At 44.8% G+C, this 12,187-nt stretch overlaps 1 protein-coding gene across 1 annotated transcript in view; it reads right to left on the bottom strand.

Moving 5' to 3' along the window:
- The window catches only part of LOC311224703 (coiled-coil domain-containing protein 138-like), a 205,836-nt gene that overhangs the window by 104,412 nt on the left and 89,237 nt on the right, over nt 1-12,187 (bottom strand). The window contains exon 12 of the mRNA XM_084309793.1: nt 9,982-10,189. Coding sequence (XP_084165919.1) covers nt 9,982-10,189 — 208 coding nt within the window. The remainder of the gene's footprint in view (nt 1-9,981; nt 10,190-12,187) is intronic.

Here is a 12,187-nt window from a genome sequence, read left to right as displayed (position 1 = left end):
GGAGAATTCCACCCCAAAACGCTTGTCTAAACGTAAAATTAAAAGTGAAACCGCAAGATGACTTTTGCGGTTTCTGTTCACAAAACGCTCGTCTAAACGGGGCCTTAGATAGAAAAAAGTAGGGCTGTCCCCGACTAAGGATTTGGATAGTCGACTATGATTGGCCAAAATTTGCCGTTAATAGTCGACAAAAAAAAGAAAAAATATATACATACCGGTATATAATATTATTATTCTTTTTTTTTTATCATTCCATTTGGGCTGTAGGGGGTGCTTAATATCTGAAGGAGTCGACTGAAGGCTTCTTGTCCTCTGCAAAAGCATGCAATTGGTCCACTGATGGATACATCTTGATATTTGTCTAGTCTAGTGTGTTCATTAGATGGGTGAAATCCTCTTTCAGTGCCTCTGTGCCTGTTTTCGTAGGCAGTTAGCCTCTGGTATGCGTGCCATTAGCGTTAGCCACGCTTCTAGGCCTCTTTTCTTTTGGAAAGAATGATAAAAGAAAAAGAAAAAAGTAATATTTTTTATAAATAAATATTTTTTTTATTTCTTTATTTTTTTTGTATTCGACTAAGAGGTTGGCAGTCGACTACGGCTCCTTTCGACCGATTAGTCGACTATTCGACTAATAGGGGTCAGCCCTAGATGTATAGTAGTCTGTGTACTGGTACAGGGGGCACTAACATGGTGCAGTTTGGAATGTCCCAAGAGGCAATTCTACAGACGTTAACGTAAGGTTATGTATATAACCAAGTTCTATGAATTCTGGTGACGCTCAGCGTCAGTCTGCACTCAACTCACTCCAGTGACGTGCACTGAATAAAAACTTCACAATGTACCTTTACATACCAACATCCGTCTGACCACACCCCCATCCGCTACCTACATAAGCAGGGGTGGGGCCAAACACTCATCTCCTTCCCAGAAATGTCACCACAAGGAAAGATCAAAGGGCCGCAGTGGCATCCTGACGCTGAGTGTCACCAGAATTCATAGAACTTGGTTATATACATAACCTTACGTTCTATTTCATTATGGCCTCCGCTCAGCGTCAGTCTGCACAAGAGGAGCTGAGCGGAAGGCAGAAGCTCGACAAATGTACCCCGCTGAGGCCCCCCACAACCATCAGACCGGGGAGGACCGAGCCCCCCGACCCTCCCTAATGGAGGGATACCCTCCCTATTGGAGGACGGGAGGGAGACGGATCGGACCGTGCGAAGAGGAACTCAAGCAACTCAACGTACAGGGTGAGCAGACCGTGGCTTGACCCCACGACTACGCACACGCACAACCCGCATGCCACCAGGGAACGAACGGAAGGAACAACCCTCGTTACTGCCCCCAAAAATCACGGGGTCAAGAGCAAACTCAACCCCGTGGCAAGGCCGTAGCAGCGGAGCGCGAAGGAAGACCCAGACCCCCTGAAGGGACTGGATCCCCTGAAAAAAGGGGGCCCGGAGAGGTCAATGACGCCAGGCATCAAGACCCCACCAGGTGGTCACTTAGTGACACCGCCCCCCACATCGACAGCGTAAGAGCGGGCCCTTTCCCCCCATTAGTACGCCGCATGGAACACTGACCCTGCAACACAGGCAGTCAGCATGGCCGTAAAGCACTCAAAAGGTTAACCAACGGAAGCAGGCAGCGCACCGGGGAAAACCAGGCAGCAGGCTGTAGACCCGAGCCTGGAGCACTGCGGACGAGACAGGCGCCAATAGGGTCAACTGAAAACAGCACCCCGGCGGAAGGGGCGTATGCTGGCATTGTTGCGCACCATGACAAAGCCTCCATCAAAAAAAAACCACCCAGAGGGGTCGAGGCAAAGAAGGCTGACACGATTGGCAGACGTCATGAACGTGCAGGGGCACACTCAACCGGGTAACCCGGGAGTTGACGCTGCTCCAACACACCAGGGAATCAACCACCCTCTTGGTACCACAGACGGTGGTTGTTCCTATAACCCCCCAAGAAAAACTCCAAAACACACCTGCGGGTATACACCAGCTATACCGCAGTACAAGTGTTACAGTCTCCAAAAAAAGGTTATCCCAGGCCTACGGTTTCAACAAAACATTACTTCGGACCGGGCCCGGTGGCTCGGGAAGCACACAGGGTTACCAGAGGAGGTCCAGAAGACCACCCCAACAGCCCCCTCTTCGCCATGCGTGAGAGAGGAGCGAAAGAAAGGAGAACCAGCCCCTTATGATAGTGCCAGGTACAACGTGTACCCAACAAAGGGTCTCCATAACACCTAACCCTGTGACACCCGGGCCGACCTGGCATTTTTCCCCCCGAAAAAAGCACAAGTCCCTCAGGGTACCAGAACAGCAGATCTGCGTCCCCGGCAGACAACGGGTTAACTGACCTGGACCAGCGCGACCAGAACCAGTCCCGTGCCCTAACCACGCCGACATGCCCACTCCAGGAGAGGGGGCAGGTATGCGTGTCGATCTAAAACATGAAAAGAGGGCGCCACCCAGACGGTCCCATTTGTACCGTGCTCAGTGGCCCACCCCAAGGGCGTGAGACCCCTCTACCTATGTTCTGATCTATTCCGTTAACATCCCCCAGATATGAACGAGAATTCATCGAGACAACCTAGTAAACTGGCGCTCGGAAGAGACAAAACTCCATCCCAGTTGCCCTATAAAAACGCTGTTTTAATAACGAGCAACCAAGGCGTACTAGCCCCCTGCGTGATTCTTATCAGAAACACCCCGAGCCAGCACTATGTACGCGTCAAGACCCAAACACATCAATGGATAGTCTAGCAAGACACCAGACATTGTTCCTCCAAGTCGCCTGGGAGAACGACAAGGAGAAACACAGACTGACATGAATCCCACGTGACGCAGCTGAGGGTAATCTTTTTTTACATTTTTACATCCCGCCACCCTCGCCACAGGGAGGAGACGGGAATCCCCAGAGAGACTTCCCACGCGAGCTGTATAGATTGAAAAGAAATATTGCAACATTGAGCTATGTAACACTTGGGTTAGGGCTCTCCGAGGAGGAGGCACTGAACCAATACACACTCTTGAATCGAATACACACACAATAGAGCAGAACTCCTTTTTTGAAGTTCTACTCACCTTGACAATCTGAGGAGGAGGCTCTGAACTCTGAGGAGGCTCCCTCACTGGGAAGGAGAGTCCGAACTCACAGAAGGCACTTCTCCCTGAGGAGCTTCGTGAGGAGGAGGTCTGACAACTCCCTGAAACAGATCCATAACATGGACCTGAACAACCCACGGAAGTCTTACCAATAGAGATGCGCTCAATGACGTACCCTATGGCGGGGGAATTTCCGTGGTGCACACGCCCAATCTTTCAGGGCGTGGGACCAGGAAACTCCCCCCCCCCCCCCCCCCTAACCCTGTAACGTGACGAACAGCACGTGACAGGAACCGAGAAGGACAGGGGTTTTTAAACCCTGACCAATCAGAAAAGGGGAGGGAAGGATTACCAGTTCACCCCTTTACGACCCCTCACCCATGATACGATGTAATGACAAGTAGAGCATGACACAGTCATAGCATGCTACATGAAGCATCTAACAGCCTCACATAGCTCATGTGCTAACCTGCTACCTGAGTTTTACTAAGGAAAAACACAGAACAGAGAGGGCCCCTTTAAGAGCCCCGGTCCAGACTTACACATGTGCTTCTGTGGGCCAAACCTAACCCAGTTGTAGATCACCACGACACACACAACCCTTCATCACAACAAAAAATGGCAAAAGTACACTCTTACTACAGAGGAACGCCGTTTTTCATAACGAGAGAAGACAGAAGTTCTCGATTATGTAATGGCCACAGACCTTGCTAAGCACACATAAGTGACCAAACAACCTTTTCTTTAAGAAAAAATAGTTTCTCAAGTGGAAAGCACAACCCCAGCAACCTAAGCTGAGGGTTACATCGTATCCCCACAAACACAGTGACACAATATATTGTAACCAAACATGTCTGAGAGGAGGGGGGGAAGCCCCAGGGAAACCGGGGGGGTCACCCCTCCTATCTTACCCTTGATACGACCAAGGCGAACAGGCACCTCTGTTAATGTGTGAACATGCTGTTCATTGTCATCACAGGCTGAGAAAAAAGATTCATTCCTCAATCACATGTCACTAAGCATAGCTTTACAGGTTAATTAACCCTCTTAGTTGTGAGTTCACCCACGGTACAACGTTACATGAACACACATGTTCTCATCACAACCAAACCAGTTCATTTTTACATGTAAAAAACAACGCCGATTTACTACAGAGAGAAAAGCTATACCAGTGACAAGACAATTCACACACAACACGCGTCGTATCCTCAATGTATTGCAGCAACACATGTTTTGGAAACATCGTTATTACAAAACATTTAGAAGGGAAGAAAAGAAGAAGTGTTTAAAGTCCGGTCAGGACTCCTACCTTCACCCTGAGCGCAGGCCGAGAGAACAGCAACACTGGTTAACAGGACACCGAGTTGAACCCAGCATCTCCTGCGTTGGTGACAAGGGTATGTCCGCTACGCCACCCAGCCGCCGTTCTCCATGTTGACGAAGTCCTCGCTGGCACTGGCATCCGGGTGTAGGGTCGACTAACATCCTCTGTCAAAGATGACGTCGTAGTCAGAGTGTTTAAGGCATGTTATAGTCACAGTAACATTTCAACAGTGTAGCATTAAGCTAACAGCCGTCCGACTGATAGCAACAAGCTAACGTTTACTAGCCTAGTGAACACAACGAGCTAGCGCCGCAGCTAACAGCTGACTGGCTAACAACAGTAGGCCACAAACTAGCACGCCAGCTAAGCAGCTATCACCTGAACTGTACACAACGACATAACAAGCCACACTTCAGACAGGCCGCTGTCCAAGTCCCTCCCCATCCTAAGAGGGAAGAGAAAAAGAAATGTCAAACACAGTTTTCAACTGTGATTTACCAGACATACAGTGGAGCCAGCACAATTCCCATCCGGGCTGCAGCCGACTTGAGCATGGAACTCCCGATAATGAAGATCCTATGCCCACATTTCCTCGTTAGGGTGTACTTCCACATTTATGTGAAAGATGGGGCCTGCACGGGACAGAGAAGCATCCGCTCGTCCAGAGAATCCCGGGTTTTAACCAAGTCTCGGTCGCGGCCCACTAGGTTGACCATCATGGGCGTCAGACCAAGATCCTCCGTCCGCCGCTTAAGAAGCCGAGCAGAGGACCCCAGTCCGGGGTCGGCGTTCGTAAAATTGTCAGCTAACCCCCATAGCATAAGCAGACAACCAGTGCTCGCAAGCAAAACAGTACCCACCCCACACGGAAGCACTCAGTTTCTCACAACAGCCGGCGCCTCCCACAGTCCAGCTGTATGACCGGAGGGCCAATACCCATCCAGCCGCAGCAAGGAGGACTGCAGTTGGGGAGTATGTCAGCGGCGCGAGCCCCTAATACGAAAAAGCCGGTGGAGGTCAGAATGATCATCATCTTCCAGACACTCCAGTGACGAAGACAATATCGCTGTATTTTCTCGAAAATAGTGAGAGAGAAAATAAAGATATAATGTCAACGTATCTCCTTGTTCTTCTGTTTTCCTTTCCTCAGACTAAATATTTTCTCCACGTCAAGTGGGGTATATAACAGGCACTATCTTGTGGATGCAATTTGAGAAGGAGATGAGTGTGTGGCCCCACCCCTGCTTATGTAGGTAGCGGATGGGGGTGTGGTCAGACGGATGTTGGTATGTAAAGGTACATTGTGAAGTTTTTATTCAGTGCACGTCACTGGAGTGAGTTGAGTGCAGACTGACGCTGAGCGGAGGCCAGAATGAAATAGAACTTCATGATCCATGAAGCCTGCGCAAAAACAGTGGAGCCAACAGGAAACACTCCTTTGCTTAAAAACTAGCGGCAAGCCAGCTGGTTAACCATCACTGATGGTAACATTTTGTTTTAATGGACCCATCTCAAATACTGCACTATTTTTCTTGATTGTTGCTTCCCTTGGACATAGTTTGTCAGGGGGAAGCAACAGTTGTTGATTGGAGGATGAAGAAAAAAGGGCGGGGGTTTGAGATAGGTCCATTGAGTCACCATTGCTACCTAGCTAACTAACCAAAGCCTCTCTGTGAATTTCAAGCCTAGCAGTTACAGCTGAATCCTCACAGAGATGAACACTGAAACGTAGGAAGGATGTCTAACAAAACTATCAAGACCCTGGTCATGTTAATGGACTGCAGACGTTCAGATGTCGGTGCATTAAAAGCTTTTTGACTGCATATGGATTATGGCTGATTGATTGATTGAAAACTTTATTAACAGATTGCAGAATGGGTACAATACAGTACAGCTCAATACACACAATTGTTAAGGGGATGCAGACCAGAGAAAGACTTTCGTCTTGTTTACATCAGGGTCCCCCATTTTCAATTCATCAGGACATATATGACATACAGATAGACAGTACTGCTACATCTATACATTTATGACATACCAGATTTGCAAATACAGTACTGTTTGTGATACAAAAAGAGTCCAGAAAAGAGAGTACCGGTATATACATTTGACGTAAAAACTCTACATTGGAGGCGGTTGGTGGGATTGGGTGGGGGGGGGGGGACACACACTGTACATTGGAATATTGACAAAACCATACTAGTAGGTAATTTACTGTACATTGGAGGGGGTTGGGTTAGGACATTTACAGGGGCCAGTTTCGAATTGCAGTCTCCCGTAGGTGTTCTTTGAGTGTGGTTTTGAAAGTGGGTAGTGATTCACATTCCTTTACAGCTTTGGGTAGGGCGTTCCACATTGATGTGGCATAATTGCGAAACGTGTTTAGTCCCTTGTTTGAGCCGAATCTGGGTTTAACATGATTTGTTGAGCTCCCTCTGGTGTTGTGATCATGGTATTCACTGACCTTTTGGAAGTATTTTGACATGTACATGGGTACCTTGGTCGTGTAGTGTATCTTGTAGACCAGGCCCATTGCAAGTTGCTGTACTCTGTCGTCCACTCTAAGCCATCCTAGGTTGTCAAAGTGGGCAGGGGTGAGGTGGGTTCTAGGAGTAAGGTCAAGCAGTAGTCTGACCAGTTTGTTTTGAGATGTTTGTAATTTTGTTTTTAGCGCCTTTGAGGTGCTTTGGTACCATGAGGTGCAAGCATAGTCGTAGTACCCTTGAATGAGTGCTCCTGCCAGAGTCGTCAGGGTATTCTTGTTTACCAGAGAGGAGATCCGGTACAAGAATCAAGTTTGTTGGTTGACTTTTTTTTTATTACATTGGATGCCATTTTGTCACAGGAAAGATTAGCCTCTAGGATGGAACCAAGGTAGGTAATTTCATCTTTCCTTGTGACAATATTGTCACCCACTGTAACTGAGAAGCCGTCGGTCTTGCTGAGTTTGTTATTTGAACCGAAGAGAATGGACTCTGTTTTGCCCATGTGTAATGATAGTTTGTTATCAGCGAGCCATATGCAGATTTTGCCTAGTTCCGAGCTGAGGGTTTTTTCAACCTGTAACTTGTTCTTGTCAGAGACCAGCAGGGCTGAGTCGTCCGCAAACAGGAACAAGTTGCAGTCACAAGCTGGGGTGTAAAGTACTTGAGTAATTGTACTTCGTTACAATACTTAAGTACAGTTTTGGGGAATTTGTACTTTACTCAAGTATTATTAGGTTTGTATACTTGTACTTTCACTGAATTACATTTCAGAGAATAAAAAAACATACGTTTTACTCCTTACATTTAAAATGCATACCTACAAAGTACAAAACTCGCAGGTCCAACCATTTTAATTAGTATATTTGTTTCTCTGGCCGAACTAACGTTAACGTTATTAATTAATCCTGCGGCCGCACTTTATTTAAAAACAGCCAATCAAATGCCCATCAATGGAAAATTAACCCGCCCATACCCATGCTGATTGGTGTGAGTGTATGCTTGGTTTCATTCCAGCCTTGCCTAAACACCAGTGTTAATTTTGGCAGCTATTTTAATTTTAATTTTAGTTTTAGTCTTAGTCATGTGTCAAATGCTCCTTTTTCGTTTTCATCATATTTAGTCACCTTCATTTATTTTTCGTTTAGTCAGTTTTAGTCAACTACAGGTCTGAGCATTTTAGTCTTAGTCAGTTTTAGTCTTGATTGTCGTTTTTGTTTTAGTCTAGATTTAGTCGCAGAAAACGGATGACATTTTTGTCTAGTTTTCGTTAATGAAAAAAAAGGCTTTTTATTCTCTTGTAATGCAATTCTATGTATCGCTAGTCAGTCAAATCCACATTAATTTCTATTGGGATCATAGATTCATGAATGAGTTAAAGATGTAAACAGTTAAAGACCCTCAACAGTCTTAACACATTGGGTGCCAACGTCGAGAAATCTCGTTGTTGGCCGCCATGCATTGGAGTCAATGGAAATGCATGAGAAAAAAAAACTCTGGGCTCCACATTTTACTTCTGAGCCATGTAACCTGAGACTATTGCATTCATTGAGGCAACCGAAAGCAGCATGGATTATCTGTTTCGAGGTATAACGTTGGATCAATAAACGCGATCGATATTTGGAATGGCGATCAGGAATTGGATTAATCTTTTTGCAGAACATCTGATGTGAGGTAAGGACTTTATTTTAGCAGTCTTGGGGTAATCAGATGTTTTTTCACAGATTTCACAACGTGTCTCATATGTGTGTATGTGTGTGTGCGTAACGTTACAACCCCTGGTTGTACAAAAATAATATATATATATACACATATAGAGCATAGAAGTGCTCCACATATATACACCATAAGACATAATCAAACCAATAGTTTTAGTCTTAGTCATGTGTCAAATCCTCCTTTTTCTTTTTCATCATATTTAGTCACCTTCATTTATTTTTCATTTTAGTCTTAGTCAGTTTTAGTCAACTACAGGTCTGAGCATTTTAGTCTTAGTCAGTTTTAGTCTCGATTTTGACTTTTTTGTTTTAGTCAGGGGAAAAAGCTTAGTTGACGACCATATTTAGTCATCATTTTCGTTGACAAAATTAACACTGCTAAACACCTGCTGATGATTTCACTAATTGGCTCACCTCTTCAACTAACTCACCTGGTGCAATGTGTAGTTCAAATGAAAACTTGGCCCACGATGGAATGAGTTTGAGACCCCTGGTCTATCCCTTGCAATAAAAAAAGTGTTTACTTTAACTTTTTAGTACTTAAGTACATTTCAAAGTACAAACTTTAACTTTTACTCAAGTGTGTTTTTAGCCAGTTACTCTGACTTTTACTTGAGTACGATTTTGAGACGGTACCCATACTTTCACTTAAGTATAATGTCTGGGTACTTTTTACACCCCTGCCCACAAGGGAGTATTGTAATTACTTGTGTGTGTGTGTGTGTCAGCCAAGAATTTGTTAGTCCATTTTATTTTATAAGGTAAGCACATCTCTGGTAAGAACGAAATCATTCTATGTGGAAAACTCAAAACTTTACAGATTAATTGACTAATCTTGTGACTTGTGACAAATCTTATGACCTTCTCCCACTTTGCACCTCTGGTATGGAATGAATTGCAGGAGCTCATCCACCTGGATGCCCTGGTCTCGCTTCGTGCATTTGAATATTTATTGCAGAGCTGTCGTTGCATTCTGTGATTTTGGTCTGAGATGAGTACTTCTGCTGTAGTGCTTTTTATGTTCCGTGTGACGTACTGGATATGTTCTTGCTGCTGTTATCTTGGCCAGGTCTCCCTTGCAAAAGAGACCTTGTATCTCAGTGGGACTTTCTGGTTAAATAAAGGTTCAATAATAATTTTCTTTTATAAATAACTTGACAATTAATTTATTTAGCAGAGGACAGCCATTTTATTTATTTTTAATTCGCCTTTATTTCACCACGGCGGCCTGACAAGAGGCACGAGCCACTTGAGAGAAGGGGAGGTGGGCAAGTTTTATGAAAAGGTTGATGTAGCGTTTTGTATAAGAGGATAAGACGACCGAGTCTGCATGCATGTACCTTGTGTGACGGTGCGGAGGATGATGAGGGTGGAGAGGATGCGCGTGCGAGAGCAGGGGCTCCGGTAGAGGGGACTGGTCCTGTGGGGTCCACGGCGCTTGGGGAAGGGGTCCGAGTCCTGGGCTTGGGGGCCAATGGCCTGGGCTCCCGATGAGGGTCTAGACACCTCCTCTCCAAGACGCCGCAAAGTGGAGGACAGTGCCACAGGCTACACGCACACAAACACGCATACAGACACACGCACAGTTTATCTTTATTTCGCACAAGGAAACAACAAACAGATATGACAGCATACAGATTGTGCAGTTGAGGGGGGAAAAGCCTAAAGGGGTTTACAGTATTATCAACCATGAAATGAAAACAATATAAGATAACATAAAAAATAAAATACATTGCACTCGTACTAAGTACACCGATATATCTGTGAAAAACAAGATATATGCCTTTTCTGATCTTCATTGAATACTACATTAGTATACACATTACACACACACACACTGATCTCGAAAATATATGCCTTTTATGTGCAGGTATTTTTGCCAACATGCTCAAAATAAAATAAAACATGGAGCCTATAATAAATCAGTTCCTAAGGAGAGATTTATCTGTGTTGAAATCCATGGCTTTCCTGTACCTCTCTCTAGCTTCCCCTCCCTCGGTATCCATCCTCTCCATTGGGACCACAGGGTTTAGATTCACCCTGTTGAGTTTTGGCCCCGCACAGTGCTGTTTTTTTTTTTGCTTTTGTTTTTAGAGTGTCTCTTAAAAGCGAACACATGTTGCAGCAACAAGGCAGCATGTGATTCTTGTTGTACATCAAGCGTGTCAGCAGGGCCGACATGACACGGCCTGCCAAACAAACACACAGAGACCAAGCTCCCTGACGCATGACCGGCAGGAGAGGGGGACCAGGAACAGATATATATACATATATCCAGATATTATGGAAAATGGGTTTTACCTCGTCTTTGTAGGGATCTGGCCGTCTGAAAGGCTATTCAGGCTATTTACTGTTCTTGTGTTTGACGTACAAAGGCCAGACGTGGCCACCAAACAGACCAGGGGGGTCTGGCACCGTGCAGACCAGACCAGACCCCTGGTCTCTTTGATGGCCATGTCTGTGTACGTCAAACACAAGAACGATCACAGAGGGGGAAATGACATAGGTACTTCCTTGCCGTTTGGCCAGGGTTTTAAGTCTAACTAACGAGCCTAAACAAGTAGTATTGCCCTTTGTGATGTCACACTGGGGACACAAGCAATCAAGTTAGCATAAATGAATCAATTAGCTGTACTTTTTGGAGCGAGGAACACTGCCTACCTAATGTACTGCCTAGTTTGTAAAATGTTTTTTTTTTACTCTTGGGTGTGGGGTTGCCAGGCAGGGAAGAAAATGTAGGAGTGTAGCTATACCCAACAAGAATGTGTGTTCAATACAAGGGAAGAAAGAGGTGCTGGAAAATAAATCATAAAATTTTTATCAGATTCGTTTATTTGTAAAAACATGTTCCAGATTCAAGGAAGTAATATAAAATATTTGAAAAGATAGAAAATATGTCACCTTTAAGTATCATCCAATACCAATACATTACTTTTATTGAACAATAGACTTTGACCAGTGGTCCGAGATACAACCCATATTCAAACATTAGAAAAATACTACTTCCTTCTATATCTGAAAAAGGTAGACACAAAAAAAGGTTTTTCATTTTGATAGCTGAATGTTACACATGGTTCTTGTTATGGTTCTTAAATCGTTATTGAATAATTTTAGTAGGAATTCTCAGATATCGATAATATACAGCCATTCAACCATTTGCATCAGTGACTAACGTTAGATATACAACCAATATTGGGATAGATATGTAGCTGTGGATATAGGGAAGAGGTGGGCAAGCTTTTCGGGGCAAGATAACTACTTTGCCCTTCTCCTGAGAGGCCTTGCTGCCAACCAAGCTGGGATATTGAAAGTCAACACCACATTTAAGCCTCATTATAGGCTAATCAGAATAATGCAAACATAGAAAAAAGCAATAACCATATACATAATAAATAATAAAATAATACTTGTCAGAACGCCCTTTTCACATTCTTCCACTGAAGGGGGGGGGGGGGGGGGGCTTCCCTGGTATTCCCTCAAAACTGAGCTGCCTGTGTGACACAAATAATCCTAAGAACCTATCATGGTTGCTATTGCCCAGCTGGC

Source organism: Notolepis coatsorum (assembly GCF_963971535.1).
Source record: "Notolepis coatsorum genome assembly, chromosome: 3".
Classification (NCBI taxonomy): domain Eukaryota; kingdom Metazoa; phylum Chordata; class Actinopteri; order Aulopiformes; family Paralepididae; genus Notolepis; species Notolepis coatsorum.
This window is presented reverse-complemented; position numbering and strand designations above follow the sequence as displayed.